Source organism: Corvus hawaiiensis, chromosome 12 (genome assembly GCF_020740725.1).
Source record: "Corvus hawaiiensis isolate bCorHaw1 chromosome 12, bCorHaw1.pri.cur, whole genome shotgun sequence".
Lineage (NCBI taxonomy): Eukaryota > Metazoa > Chordata > Aves > Passeriformes > Corvidae > Corvus > Corvus hawaiiensis.
The window spans coordinates 4,569,653-4,585,376 of NC_063224.1; the positions used below are offsets into that span (position 1 = coordinate 4,569,653).

Genomic DNA, 15,724 nt, shown 5'->3' on the forward strand with positions numbered 1-15,724 from the left:
TCTCAGATGCTTTTCCTCACAGCACGTGCATTTTGTTAAAAATTTTTTATCTTTGAAAATAGGCCCAAATCACGATAACTAGTTTGGGTTTTTTAATACAACACTTTCCACTGCTAGAACTCAACATCCTCTCTTCCCACTCCCAAAATATCTTTGTATCAGATCAGCCTTTACAGTAAGCAAAGGACCATAACACCCAGGCATTTGTTCTTGAGAGCATGAGCCAGTGTCAGCACTAACATCCACGTGGGCTTATTGGCCACAAAATCCCACAATTTATTCTGCAGTTCTGCCACTCTCAGTTGGGATTGTTTTCCATGCAAGCCATTAGCAAAAGAAATTTCCTTCTAGTACTAGAGCCCATTGACACATAATTCAATAATGTGTTACAACAGAATTATCTTTAAAACACGAAGTAAGATCCCTGTAGGGATAAAACAATAACAATCTTTGATATCACAATTATTAGAGACTTGCTAAAATATCTTTGTAGTTATGTAAAGAAACATAAAATGACTATTTTGAACTGAAATTTCCTGGGAAATAAAAGTTAAAAAAATAAAATGAAATCAAAACCTCCAAGTAAATGCCTAATTTAATATGTCTGCAACATGCAAGATAATATTCCTATTAGGAAAGTCAAGAGGAGAAAAAAAAAAATTACATTTTATAACCACAGCCAAATAGCAAAGCAACAATTAAAGATTGTTATGGAGATTGCTAGGCAAAGCAGCTGACTGACTGCTAAGACAAATTTCGGTTATATGATGGATAATGTGCCTAAGGGCAAAATTCCAGCCCACAAAATTTACACCCAAATTGAGCATGAAGGGAAAAACAGCCACCTCCATCCACAATGGAGATCAAGATAGGCTCCCTGGCAGCACCTTCCCTCACCCTGCAGGCAGCCAAAACTCACAGGCTGTCACCCAGCACACCCTCAGCTCACACTCATCTCTCCTTCCAGCTCACAAGCTGCCTTTGAACCAACTGGGATCACATCCTGCCCAAAATGGGGCATCAACTGCCATCTTGTCCCTTTTCCCTGGGAACACTCCCCACACCCCCTTCCTCCTCAGTGTCTCCTGCTATGGAAACAAGGGGGTCAATGTAGCACTGATCCACAAAAAGCAGAAAGGGTGAGATGAGACAAAGTCACAACCATCTGGTTACTAAATATTATATTTTTTTATTACACGTTTTTGGTGACACATAAAAAATTAGGGAAATAGATAAAGGAAGAAATTGGCAAAGAGAGAGAGAATTAGTCTCAGATTTCCTGAGTTCAAAACACTGAGCACACTTCCTCCAAGGAAAGCAAAAGTCTGCAATCAGGGCACTGATACAAACCCAGCAGGTGATAAACTTCAGCAGCAAAAGCAGCAGTTGTGACAAAATGTACAGGACAGGAGGACTCCCCCACTGGACACAGATTCAAATGATGGCCCAAGCCCTCTGAGCATCCTCTGTGCATTTACAGGAGTCTTGCATTGATCTGACAGACACAGTAGTGATGGAATAAATACCATAGCTGCAAATTAAATAGTGATTTTGGCCAGTTGGGTGCAAGAGCACAGCACAGCGTAGGATTATGACAGAAGAGTTAGAAGTTGCTCAGAAAGGAAAGGAAAAAGGTATGTCTACATTTAAAGCCCAGAATGGGATCACTTTTAATTTTTCATCACTGGAAAAGAAATGCATCTTGTAAAAGACAGAACACATGGCCAAACCATGGGACGCAGGGGGATGAGGATTTCTTTCAAAATATCACAGCCTTCAAAGCCCAGGGATGTGACAGACAATGCAAAAAGGCAGTAAGGTAGGAAAAATACAGGTGAGCTGCCCAACCACTTGCCACTGGTGAGGGGTTTATGGTAAAGGGCACCAGGGAGGGCACCTGCTGCTCCTGGCATGGAATTAGGGAAGAGGAGTGACCCCAGTCTATCAGAAGTTGGACACTGGGCTCAGCAAAGCCACTTGAATCACTGACTGATCTTAGATGAGTGAGCACAAACTCATCCCAAAGCAGAGACGTAAGAAGGTATCAGGAGAAATGGGCAAAAACATGAGTTCCACGTAAACCCAGACTTGAGTAAGGAATTGTACAAAAAGCAGAAGTGACACTAGAGTTTAGTAACAATTAGATAAGCACAGGCATATACAGGCAATGCACAGAATGACCCAGACAGATCAAATTAGCAGCTGATACACTCACTATGACTATTTCTATTACTGAAGGAAGGAAATTATTTATATATATATATTTATTCATAAACATCTTGATCTGTTTGCATTCATTTTTTTCCCCCCCATCTAAATTTATGTTGCTTAATCTCGCAAAGAGAACACATCATAAGCTTTAATACTATACATCACAAAACTTGGGGGGGAAAAGGACAATCATTTCTCAGATTCAACAGCAAAAGAACCAAAACACCAAATCCCAAACATATTAGGCTGAAGCTGAAGAGAAAAAGACTTGCATTACACAGCTCTAAGTCTCTTCAACAATAGGAATATATTTAACTTCTTACAAGATTTAAGGTTGTTGACTCTCAAGGGGTTTTGTTTTGCTTTAAAAAAACATGTCACATATCTCTCTGTGTGCTGTTGATGCCTTTTGAAGCAGGCAGGAGCTGCATAATTTCATGAGGTACCTTGCACAGAAAGCAGGATACAAAGACGTCAGAAAAACACTGAAATTCCTCAAAAAATGCCCCCATCTGGGAAGAGCTTCCTATTTATGTTTATCCACTGCTTTTCCCAAACATTGCTCTTAACACAAAGATTTGCAAGGCAGTGTCAATGCAACTTAACAAAGACAGCACAATAAGTAGCAGTGTCTTAGAGAGTTCTTCCCACCTATCTCATCCAGTGACATAAACACCAGTGGACACCTCAGAGGTTCCTGCCTTCATCTCGTGATGTTCTCAGCTTCCTTGGAACAGGGCCAGCACTCAGCATCTTACTAATGAAGAAGTCATAGAACCAGAGGGGGAAGTAGCAGAAGATGCAGAAGGGGATGTAAGCCCCCTTGCCAGGGGTGTAGAGGCCCTGGGGTCTCCTGGCCAGCAGAGCATGCAGGACAGCATCCAGCACAGGGGAAAGGTCAGGGGCACAGTGGGAGGGCATGTCGAGGAGGTACTTCCTCAGCCCCAGGAAATACTCCTCTCCATAGGTCTGCCTGGTGTCTGCCGGGAGGTTCTCCAGCAGCTCCTTCTCTTGCTTATCCCATTGCTCAGATGTGCCTTGGATACCTGCAGTAGCAACATCACAGGATAACAAGTGCGTTTAGGGCTGGATTTAAAAATAATAAATCTGTAATTAATAGACAGAGTTGATCTAAACTGGGTCAGTGGAGAACAAACACCACAGCTGGTCAGCAGCCAGTGCTTTTAGCTGGAAGAGAAGGAAAAGCGTGAGTACTTTTGCTACACTAAAAACACAAAGTTCATGCCCCATTTGGCTCCCTGCTCTCCCAAAAAATGCTCTCTCACAGCCAAATCAGCATTTTTTCTTTCCCCCTCCTCCCCACTTTGCCACTCTCTCCTGATTCATTCTGTGGATATTTCCAACACGTATTTATTGCAAACAACTGAGGACAGACAGGCAAACTAAGATGAACAGGATTCACTTGGGTTGGCCAAGTGCTAAGCTGACCTTTCAACAAGTGACATTAATATTTCAATAACTAGTTTCCTGAAGGATTAGCCTTCTATTAGGACAGATTTAGAACTCTAATCTCTTTTTTCACACCATTTGCATCATGTAGGAATGAAAGCAGGGGCTTCTCCAATGCAATTCTTGCCTAACTACCAAAAATTAAGCATTGCAAATAAAGAAAAGCACTTAAATAAATATTTAAATCTCAAATCCCAGGACTCATTTTTACCCAGAAGCCTGAGTACAGCTAAGCAGGACCCTGAAGGTGAAGCCTCAGGCAGGTTCCACTGACCACAAAAGGCTGTCAGAGCCCAGAGCCTCACATGGTCCCTTCCCAGGGGGGAAGCGTTCAGGGAAGTAGCATTTTATGAAAAAGACCAATTCGATTTGGTCTTGACATAAAAAATGCTCTGGGCAGGCATGGGGTGCAGTGAGGGCATGTGCAGCAGGAGATGAGTCTGGAACCTGGATAGGCTCTGCAAAAAGGGCTCAGTTGGAGGAGAAGGAGGAGAGTTTAGAACAGAAAGCAGCAGGAGCACAGGGGAAAGGAGTGGAAAGATCAGAGGATATTGACAGCAAGCAAGCAGGATGACAGGTATTGCTGCAGATACTGCCATGCAAGACAGAGCAGCTCAATAAAGAGAGCTCTGATATTGAGGAAGAGAGGAGTGACAGGGGGAACTGAAGCTCCCAGGCAGGACAAGTGAGCCATAACACTCAAATTGGACACACCGTGCTGCTCCGTTTGTCAGCTCTAACAAAGCGGGAGCAAAGGGAAGGCACCAACTGCCTGGATCCTGTCCTGCCTCAGAGCAAAGACAGCTCTGCCCAGGAGAAGGGAGGGAGGCAGCATGCAGAGCTGGAGGGAATATCTATCACAAAAAACACAGAACTTAATTTCCATAACCCACATAAAAAACGGGGGGAAAAGTCCAGCTCCTGAGAATCACTCAGGGCTCTGTTTGAGGCTGCTGAACTACAGAGAGAGAGGAGAAGCAGAAAGAACATTCCAAAATGTCAAACACCGACCTGTTCTGAAGCCTGATGGATGAATTGCTGCAACTTTAATGCCCCATTTGGAAAGCTCTTGCCTCATTACTCCAGAAAACATGGACAGAGCTGCTTTGGATGCCCCGTACGCAGCATACATCGGTAGTGGAATGCCTCCTGCAGGAGCAATAGAAACCTGATAAACCTCGACAGTGGCTCTTCCCAGCCTTTATTTTTATGATTTAGGAGGCAAATTACAGCACAACCAAAATGATGCCTCTCTCACTGAGGTTAAAGACAAGTTAGTGAGGGAATCATCTCTTGCTAGAGGTTAAAAAAGAGTGAAAGTTGTAAATGAACAGTTGCTTACAGCAGTTATGCTCAGTAACACCTGGTAAGACACCTTGCAGGGCAGAAAAAATAAACTGGATTGCATTTAAGGGTAAAAACTGCTGAAAGTTATGGCTGTTGGTTTGAGAAACACAGATAATGTTTTGGTTCATATAAATAGTGAAGCAGTAGTTTTATGCTCCTGTTCTTGTCACCGTAACACAAATTTCAACCCCACAGTTAGAACAGTGTAAATCGTCTCAATTCTGGATTTATAAAGCCAACTTATTTTTCTGTTCTTTCCAGACAGTTTCAGAAAGGCCAGAGACAATAATACAAGAGTGGAGAAAAACCTCTGGGGACAAACCAAAGCTGGAATCACACCCCACGAGTGACAGGACTCCCTGAGACCCAGCATAGAAGCAGATCCCCTGCCTATTGTTTTATCCCATCTTTTTCAATCCCAGAAACATTTGTTCAGATGGGAAAGCTAAGAGAACACCCAGTACGTTTACGAAAACAAGCTTCCAGAAGAAAGTATCTTCCAAATGCAGAGAAAATCTGGCAGATTGCCACTCCTTCAGCGTTAGAAAAACACAAACATGCTTTGATTTGAGCATCTTCTTCAGCCCTCCCACTTCCTCCACCAGCTGGTGTTATCACCACACAGATTTAAGATCGTCACAGCCACCACAGGCTGTGCTGGCAGCAGAGCAGGGAGCAGAACGGACAATCCTTTTCTTGAGGCACATCCCTCCTTCTCCTGCCTGAATGCGCGGTTGGGCACATCCTCCCATGGAGCCTCTGTTTCACGTGCTACACATTCATCTCCAGGTGTTTGAGTATTTTAAAGGAAAATGCTTCAGATACAGGGGAATTTTCAGGTAAGCCACTGGTGCTGTTGGGTATTGTACTGGGATGGCCAAGGTATCACAGAAGCTGTTTACATAGAGCCATTCCCTTGAAGAAGTCAGGCCAATTATATGTTAATTATTCTTCTGTGTGCATCTGAATAAGCTGGATTGGTTTGAGCCAATTGAATCACATACTTTTCCCTCTAAGGTCAGGCTAACCTGAGCCCAGTTAAATGAGCCCTACACAAACAGGAATAGATTCAGCACAACGAGACCTCACTGACTTCTCCACTAATGGTTTACCAAAGGACCCCCAGACCCTGGGTTAAGAGGAAACTCTTCACCCAAACCAGCCTGTGTGCAACAACATCTCTGCAGGCAGCTTAGTTTAAGCAGGGTCATTATCAGCTCCTGTAAGAAGGGCAAATTACACAGCACAGGGAAGCTCTGCATTTATCCCTTCAAGGCAGGTCAGGTGCTCTCACCAGGAATTAAGATATCTGCCCCAAAGCACCCACAGTGAGAGCTTCACTTGGGTGTGCAGAGGAAACAGGGGTCTGGCCTGAGAGCAGCAGCAGAAAGGTTCTTCTGATAATTCAGTCCTGATTTCTCAAAGTGCCAGCAATGAGCCATACACACAGACATACAAATACGGAGCAAATCTGAGATTATAAAGCTAAAACAGTGTCACAGCCAGACTGCAGCCACATCCTCAGCATAAAGGGGAACACCAGGTGACACCTTCACAAGTCACCCCAGCAGTACAGCAGGGTTCAGGGGGACTCCAGCTGTGCAGAAGGGCAAAGGAAAACGTGGGAAGCACGTGACACAGTAAATCCCTAAGAGATCCTACACCAAAATACTTTCCAGCAGCACAGCATCCTGCTTCTAGCAGGTCTCATTTTCAAAGGAGCCTTCTTGCTCCTCAGCTGTTGGCTACCAGATACTGCATTATTGTATTACATTAGTTCCTACATCTCAGCTGTCCTCCTAGAATAGAAAGTCATGTTATAAAGATACACATAAAAATATATATATAGCAAAATTTATGGGGAAAGAAATGGAAGGCATATGTTAATTTTTAAAAAGGTTTGTTGTTCATTTTTTCTTTCATGGAAAAATACCACTTTCCTAGTAAGTTAGGCCTAAGTATTTTAAAGGCACCCAAAATCATCTTAAAGAAATATAAACACAGAGCTCCCAGGTTATCAGCAGATATCACAAACTGAGGTGATCACAGACTTCTGCCTGAACATGTTATAGAAATACCTGCCATGTACCACCAATCTTTATGGAAGCTCACAAAGTTTTCAGTCATAGCATCTAGAACACAAGATCTGAATTTTACTGGGGTTTTTTGTCACAGCATATTTTTAGCCACATTAAACTCTTCTTTAAAGGCTGTTTTCTGGGAGTAGTCTCCCAAACAAAAGAAATTTTCTGGAAATAGTCTCCCAAACAAGAGAAAAACCTGAACTTATTACCTTAACATTTGTTCCCTGGGAGTATTGACAAGCCAGACTGACCAACACCTTCCTTGGCGTTTTTGCCAAGGAAGTTCATTGGTTTTCCTGCTGCTCCAGGACTCTGTTTTAGCTCAGCTCACCTGCCATGCTGGATATGTTCACCAGCCTCCCCTGTGATTTCCGGAGCAACGGCAAAAAGGTCTTGGACACCTCCACAGCCCCAAAGAAATTCACCTCCATGCAGTGCCTGTAGATGCTCATGGGGAGCAGCTCTCCATCAGCAGGGAAGCCCAGGATTCCTGCATTGTTCACAACACCCCAGAGTCCTGGGAAGAGAAGAAAGCACAGGGCTGCAATGCATCAGGAAAATATCTCCATAAGGAGTGCACTGATGAGCTGGATGGTGCCTCCAGACCAAAGCAGAGATGATCTGCAGCTGCAGATACACATTCCCCACTCCAAGACCAGTCACTACCATCTTCCCATGTCCCAAAAAACAGAAGTCTTGGATGGAAATATCCTGACTGCCCAAGATTCTGCCCTGGAAATGACCTACACACCTAAGCCGTGGTGTAGCCAACAGTTAAAAGATGCACCTGCTAAGCTGCTACATCAGTACTTCCATTGTAAAGGGGGCAGAAAAAAGCTGTACCTGCGTTTTGCACTTTCTCTGAGACTTTCAGATAGGCCTCCTTCACTTGAGTGGCATTGGTGATATCCAGCTGCAGGACACAGAGTCTCTGGGAACAGGTCCTCCGCAGCTCCTCAGCTCCAGGGCCATCCTCGTTCAAAACCCCAGCAAACACAACAAAGCCCAGGCTGTCCAGGTATTTAGCCAGTGCATGTCCAATCCCAGTGTCGCTTCCTGAAAGCGTCAAAAAAGCATGGAAAGTGCATCTGTCCTATACCACCATTAAAAATAAAAAAATAAATGCATACACACATTGGAAAGCCATGCAAATGTAAACAAAGACACGATGGCAAAGTTCCTGAAATACATATGCCAGTGGAAAGAAAGGTTCAGATCTGGAGTTTGAGGAACTGGACGTTTAAATGTTCCTCAAAGACTGACAGACCATGTTCTCCTGATAAAGTATCGATAAAAAAAAAAAAACAAACAGAAAGAAACCCCACACTAATGTTTTAATTTTAAATCTCCAATGGGCAAAGCAATTATAGAGCACTGGAATACAAATTCTTGGGTTCTATTTCTTCATTCCAAGAGGCAGCATTATTTTATTCACACATCCACCACACAGATCCCTCAGATAAGCACTTTTTTATTACAGACTGTAACCAAGCCAAAACTAAGCAAGTGTTTCTTTACCTGCAGAGCATTTCAAATGCTTTCAGGACCTCAGCTTCAAAATGGCATTTTTGTGCTAAGTCAGCTACTGAATTCATGCAAACTTGCATCAGAATTTCTCTTATCCCCTCTATTCTCTTCCAAACTTATCCCCAAACTTTGTCTCTATAATGCCATGACCTAGCAGCTGCAGGGAGCACTGTGAGACCAAACACACAATGGTCTTTGGGATCACAGTTGTGCAATTCTTCCCAGCAGGTACCAATGAAGAATATTTAACAAATAAGTTGATTCACAAGTCTCTCCCTTCAACACAATATTTTGCTGCTGCTACAGAACAAACCACAGAATGGTTTGGATTGGAAGGGACCTTAAAGATCATCCCATTCCAACCCCCTGCCATGGGCAGGGACACCTTTCCCTAGCCCTGGCTGCTCCAAACCCCATTCAACCTGGCTTTGGACACTTCCAGGGGTGGGGCAGCCACAGCTTCTCTGGGCACCCTGTGCCAGAGCCTCTCCACCCTCACAGGGAAGAATTTCTTCCCAACATCTAATCTAAACCTCCTGTCTTTCAGTTTGAAGCCATTCCTCCTTGTTCTGTCACTTTGTGCCCTGTCCAAAGTCCCTCTCCAGCTCTCTTGGGAGCCCCTTTAGGCACTGAAAGGGCCTCTAAGGTCTCCCTGGAGCCCTCCCAGCTCTTTCCATCTGTACTCACAGGAGAAGTGCTCCAAGTCCTCTGGTCATCTTTGTGGCCTTCTCTGGACTCACTTCAGCAGGTCCCTGTCAGAATTCCCTCCCTCCCCTGCTGCCCATAGGACTATGGAAGGAGCCCAGGGCCTGACTGGATTCTGGGCTGCCAGCACATGGTGCTGGGTCACGTTCAGCTTCCCATCAACCAACACCCTCAAGTATTCTAAGTTAATTTTAAATGTTTTCTCTCCATTTTTAAAATTCTGGTTTCCATTCTTTCCACCTACAGAGGAACTTACTCCATAACAAAAGAAACACATCACCCGTGTCCCCAGCAAGGCTCCCAGTGAAGCACCACGGGCGGTGACAGGGAAGGAGTTTATAGGGGCTGTGCTTCAGGAGCTTTGCAAAGGACAAGATTAGGAGGAAAATGAGGAGTTTAATAAATTAATATAGTTTTTACACTGTAAAGCATCAGACTGTTCCACAATACTGCACCAGACCCTCCACTGCAACTGCAGCAGAGAAAGCTCCTGGGTGCTGCTGTGCACTGGGATCCATGGAGGCATCCCAGGGTCTCCTGCAATCACAATTTACTACACCAGTGTTCAGTTTCCAAACCCTGGAAATCTGAATGTGAGACAAAGGACTGGAACTCCTGCCAGATTTTTTACTATTTTCTTATTTGTGAAAGAGCTGCAGTACTCTCTACTTAGCCCTACCATAAACTTCTGAGGGTTAGTTTGGGATTTTGGCACACCAAGGAAGATATTATCAGAGTTAATCCCAGGTCTGCTCCTACATTCAAAATATGCAGTCAATAGAATTCGACTGCCAAAGAGACTCATTGTAATAATGTCAGATCTTCATTTCTGGATTCTGTCTTTTAATTGGGGTTATAGTCCTGAAAGGTGAAAAATATTATTTCCAGGTGACTTGAGGAAAACATGTACTTAAATGTCTGGATCAATCAGCATGTCTTGAAAAAGGAGAAAAGAATTACTCATGCTCTATTTAATCCTTGGGGAAAAAAAACAAAGCATCAGATTTTTAGCATTTTTGAAGTCTGCAATTTGCTGAAGATGCACCAGAGCACTACAAATATCACATTAAGCTTCTCCAGTCCTGACCTGACAGAACAAACTTGCATTCTTGGAATTCCCTAAAGAGACATGAAGAAGCCTGCAAATATCCCAGACACGACAGATTTCTAGGTTTGGGGGTGGAGTGACTTTCCTTCTTTTTCTTTTAGTGAAGATGGCTACTTTTAGATCAAATCCTTCCTCTTTCATCATTCCCAGCAAGTAGGTTTTACAGTGCAGCTTTAACTTGAATATAGGCAGAATACGATGCAACTTGAACTTGGGACAGGCATAGCAATCCCAAAACAGCAAAAAAGTGGTTTTTATCTTTGCTTGATGCTGGGTTTGTCCCCGTTTTTTTCCAAAACAAGTATGATTTGAGTTTCAGACCTGTTATTGAAGTCCAGAGAAACTTTACTCTTCAACTCCTAGAATTCGAAGAGTAGTTAGGTCTTCATAGGGAAAAAAAAAAAGATAATTCCTCCCTGACCACACTTTTGCTTCTATGTCAGAAATAATTTGTGGATTATGAGAAGATTTATTATAAGGAAAGCAGTCACTACTGACTGTGACTGAATCATTACTGAGAATTTACAATTGACTCATGACGAACATGCACCAAATCACTCCCCAAGAATGGAAAGACCAAATGAACTGGAGAAAATCATCCCACTGCACACAGACTAAGCAAGGACAGAATTTTACAGTTCCTCTTGCTTCGAATCTTGGTGGCAATTTAATTTTTAGGAAAGGTGGCTATTGCATTTACCCCTAAAGTGTTTCATGCCAGGAGCTTCTGTTTTAAGGATACTGGAGCTCTTGCTCCCAGCAAGAGGATCCAGAGCAGACTTTCAGCAATGGCTTTAAGCCTGCCCACATGCCCACAGTTACCCAGGTGAAAAGGCATTTTGACCACTGGGCACAGTTTTTCCCTCATCCTGGTACTCCAGTGAACTGCTGGCTTAAATAAATAATGTAGAGCAGCACCCTACAAGGAACATCCAAAGAGGACCAGAACAATGTGTGACAGAACCCAGGGAGAGCAGCAGAGCTTGCTCCAGCCTCTGGCCAAAGGCAGCTGTCTCACGAGGGATATGTGGTAGTTTCCCAGGACACAGCCATATTCCTCAGTTCTGCAGGGCTGAAAGCTGGAGGGAAAAAGAAAAAAAAGAATGAAAGTCACTGTATTCCACAAAGTGCCTGTCTGAGGTCTTCTCTAAACTGGAGAAAATGACACCAAAATTTACTTAAAGGCACTTGCACCTGCAGAAGCACAGGGAGACACATCCTGTAGTTGGGACAGGGAAGAACACCACAATCCGTGCAATTTAACCAAAACACGTTGAGTAAAACTTCTGTTTCAGTTGATGGAGAGTTTGATTGATTGCATGGGATTCCAATAAAGACAAAGAAGAGCCTCCTCAAGTTAATCAGCTGTCAGAGATGTCCAAACTTGCATTTCTTCAGGACAGTTGCAGCACAGGTACAAGGAAAGCACATTCCCTTACTGGACTATACCCAGATGTTCCTAACTCCCTTATATTGTTCTAATTCAGATTCTACACAGCAAATAAGCTCCCAGAGAGTGCTTTTTCCCTGAACATTTTCAGTCTTACAAAGAGCAAGGAGATGCCCAAGTGCAAGCACATCCCCTGAGTCTGCAGGGGTGGGAAAGGATCGCTCCCTATTCCCCACACCAATATCCATCTTCATCTGACACACCTGCAGGGAAAAGCCCAGCTGGCAGATAAACTGCAGGGGAGAACTTGCTGCTGTGCTTGTCTTCTCTCAACTTTTATGCTTAATCCCTGTATTAAAGCTTGCTAGGCAAATCTAAATTATTTCCAGGTGTCCCTATAAAACAAAATTAAATTTTGCTAGAAATTGCTATATAAACCAAAGCAACTTAATTCAGCTTTCCAGAAGGGGGGAAACCAAAGAAAATAAAACAAATGCAGCAAATTAAGAGTGCAAGAAGCACAGTTGGCAGACACTCCAGTTTAAAGGTTTGATTAACACAAATAAACAACATCTAAATAAACAACACCAAAAGTTTTAGAAGAAACAGGAGAAAAGCCATAAAACTACAAAAATGTCATTCCTGCAAAACAAAAGTGGGTTTTGAGTAGATCAGAATGGTAAAAGAGACTGAATTAATTAGCTCTGAACTTTCCCTGCTAGTGAAAGGAATTACTCCCTCCCAAATGTTTCAGTGTTTCAAAGAGATGGCACCAAACCAGTGTCTTGAAATATGTGCATGATAGACACAGTGTACACTATTTACACACACATCCCCCAAAAGACAACTCCACATGCATAACCAGCACAATTAATTCAAGTAAACAAAAGTAATGTTGTATGAATGTAGCATTCTGAGAGCTCCCGGGAATTAATGTCTCTCCTAAAAAATTAGACCATCATAAGTATTCTTATGCTTCTTGCACCAGTTAATTTCACAAGTATGTCTAAAAAGCTACTTGTAAAGATTAAATGAGACACTAAAAAGTAATAGCATCTATTAAGATGTTTTTCTACTTAATTTCAGAGCACTTATTTACCTGGGAAAAACATCTCTGCCGAAGCAAATAAAACAAGCAGGGGAAAAAAAAAAAAAAAAAAAAAAAAAAAAAGAATAAAGGGAACTCTCACAAGCACGCACTAACCCGAGGACAAGAAGTTTTCCAGCCCACTTGTGAGAAAAGGCAGCTTTTGTTTGGCTTTGTGCATTGACAGCCCCTTACCTGTGATGAACACGGCTCTGTCCCCCACGGGCAGCAGCTCCCTGTCCGCCAGGCACACGGAGCAGACGAGGCACACGGCCACGAACACCCCCAGCCCCCCGCCAGCCCCCAGCGGGGCCACACACAGCAGCCCCAGCAAGGCGGGCAGGAGGCTCCAGAGCAGCACCTTTGCTTTGTCCTGCGGGCTCCTCTGGGCCGTGCAGAGCATGGTGACCCCAGCAAGCGTGGAGACACCTGCGCAGAGCCACCCAAGGGGGCTGCTGGCCAGAGCATCCATCGGCAGGGGGGAGAAGCCGGCACTCACGCCCCACCCCCGGCTGGGTGGAAGCAGGTATTGCTAAGTGCAGTGCGTGTTATATAGGAGCAGGGGGTGGGGCAGAGAAAGGGGACTCTGTTTAAAGGTTTGACATGATCTCACTTACCCTTCACATCAGCAAGGAGCAGAAGCCTTCCTTTGCTTACCTTTCATTCCTTCTGCCTGACAGCCCCACCTTCTGAACAATATGCTGGCTAGATAATGATTGACAGCAGCGGGAATGGACATGATGTAGCAAGCTTTGGCTCCAGGGAAAAAATTAACTGCCATATTTTTTTTATATATATCTTTAAAGTACACTTTCCTAGACAGTGAGAAAAGGAAGTTTCCTTTATGAGAAATAGTTGGGCTTTCCTGCTTAAAAAACTTCGGGTGTAGTTTCAGTGGAACTGGTTTTTGATGGGCAGTAACAGAAATGAGTCAGTTATTTAATCCCTGGAACACAAGCTGTCTTGGGCTTTATCACACATGTGTAATCCTCCTCTTTCAACAAAAAGCCCAAATTACCTACCCTGCTTTAGTGCCCACCTTTGCCTATTTACCTACTCCACATTCAGCAAATACCTACAGCAAATTGACATTCAGGGTGTGCTGGGAGGCTGGGAACAGGTTTTTGCTGGTTTGCCATTAGGGGCACTTTGTTAGGTGAAGACAGGTAGCACACCTGAGACTGAGTGATCAGCTGACCTCCAGTGCTGACATTCGCCTTGGTTTTGACAGAAATCACTGGCTTGATACCCACAGCAAGTTGTGGGGAGGGGAGGAAGTAATCAATTAAGTATATTAGAGAGATTTAACACCTGCTGTGCTGTGTTCTGGACGTTATTTAAGCAATAAAAAAAACCTTAAAATCCAGACAGCCAAAGGGATTGAGATACAATTTAGGTATGCATATTTAACCCTGTTTAAAAATGCCTGGTAAGTGATTTGAGAGACAAGCCTACATTACCACAGATCCAGCTAACATGATGTAGCTGCTTTTCCAAGACAACATAATGCTGATCTATCTGATTTCAGACACTGAAAATTGAAGCACATGGTGCAAACCTGACATGAAACAGAGCACATTTCCATTCCATTACGCCTTTGGAGTTTTAAGGGATTAGAAATCTGTTGAATATACACTTTTGTAGCCAATGAAAATGTTTACATACCTCTGCAGGTAGTTTACATCAGAGATGAGATCGCTTTTTTAAAGAAACACTACCCTCAAGATCTGCTCATCATTCATTACTCTTGTGAACACTCATCCTCCCACCAGTGCACAAAAGGAAAAATATTTTCACTTCTCTTTGCCATTTGCTGCTTCTGCTTTTATTAACACACTGCTCTTGAGGTCAGTCACACCTTGATGTCCATTAAGGCGTCTTCTTAAATATTTTCATGGAGAATTTTGCTCTCTCCATCATTGGTCTTTGTCACACGATTTAGACGATCACAGACGTGTTGGCATTTAGAGCATGAGCTTCCACACTTGAGGGTACAGCAAGATGGAGCTTTTCCACAGTGGGATGAGGGGCAGCAGCGATCACCTCCAGCCTGTGGGGATCAGGCAGAAGTGGGTGCGGGGCCACGCTGGGGTGGCCACCGTGGCTGGTCACAGCAGAGCAAGCTCTCGGAGGGTCCCCCTCTGCTCCAGACTCCCTTACCACATCCCCCACTGAAACATGTTTTGTGCTCATGCACAGCCCCTCCCTCGGACACAGCTGGCATGGTGGGGGATATTTGGAAAGCTGGGAATGCCTCATGCGTTCCTTATACACCCACCCACTGTGGTGCACAGACACAGCACCTGTCTGCACCCACATCCCTGCAGAACAGCTGTGGGGACTGACTCTGTCTGAATCAATGCTCAGTTTATCATTTCAATACAAAATACAACCACTGAAGGCTTCTTTTAATGGGAAGCTGACCATGTGTTCACCCTGGTGGGTGAATAAAATTCCATGTAAGTGCGTAGATCATGCACACCAGAAGGGAGGGTTTGATCTAAAACTGGCTGAGAAATTCTAGCGTGGAGTACCAACTCACAAAGCCTCTGCACTTTCTCTGACACCAGCAATGACAGATTCCTGCTTGAGGATTTTTCAGCACAATTTTGCCACAAGGTAAGTTTTATTAACCTGTGCCAACTACTCCTCTTGAAAAAGCACCTACTTTTCTCTTTACCCCTTTGAGATGTCTCCAGCTCTAAAAGCTGTACACTACCCTAGGACTGCAATAGTTTGCATTATTTCCTGTTTCTCTATGCCATTCTTACTCATGCTATGAATATACACCATTA

The 15,724-nt window shown here is 43.8% G+C and overlaps 1 protein-coding gene across 1 annotated transcript; it reads right to left on the reverse strand.

Annotated features, from left to right (window-relative positions):
* Positions 1–1,166: 1,166 nt before the first annotated feature.
* Positions 1,167–13,480, reverse strand: HSD17B2 (hydroxysteroid 17-beta dehydrogenase 2). The gene is made up of 5 exons (XM_048317124.1): positions 13,125–13,480; positions 7,956–8,168; positions 7,444–7,629; positions 4,693–4,830; positions 1,167–3,257 (listed from the first exon to the last, which is right to left on the reverse strand). The coding sequence occupies exons 1-5, from the start codon at positions 13,399–13,401 to the stop codon at positions 2,899–2,901; spliced, it is 1,173 nt and encodes a 390-aa protein (XP_048173081.1). The 5' UTR covers positions 13,402–13,480; the 3' UTR covers positions 1,167–2,898.
* Positions 13,481–15,724: the final 2,244 nt, after the last annotated feature.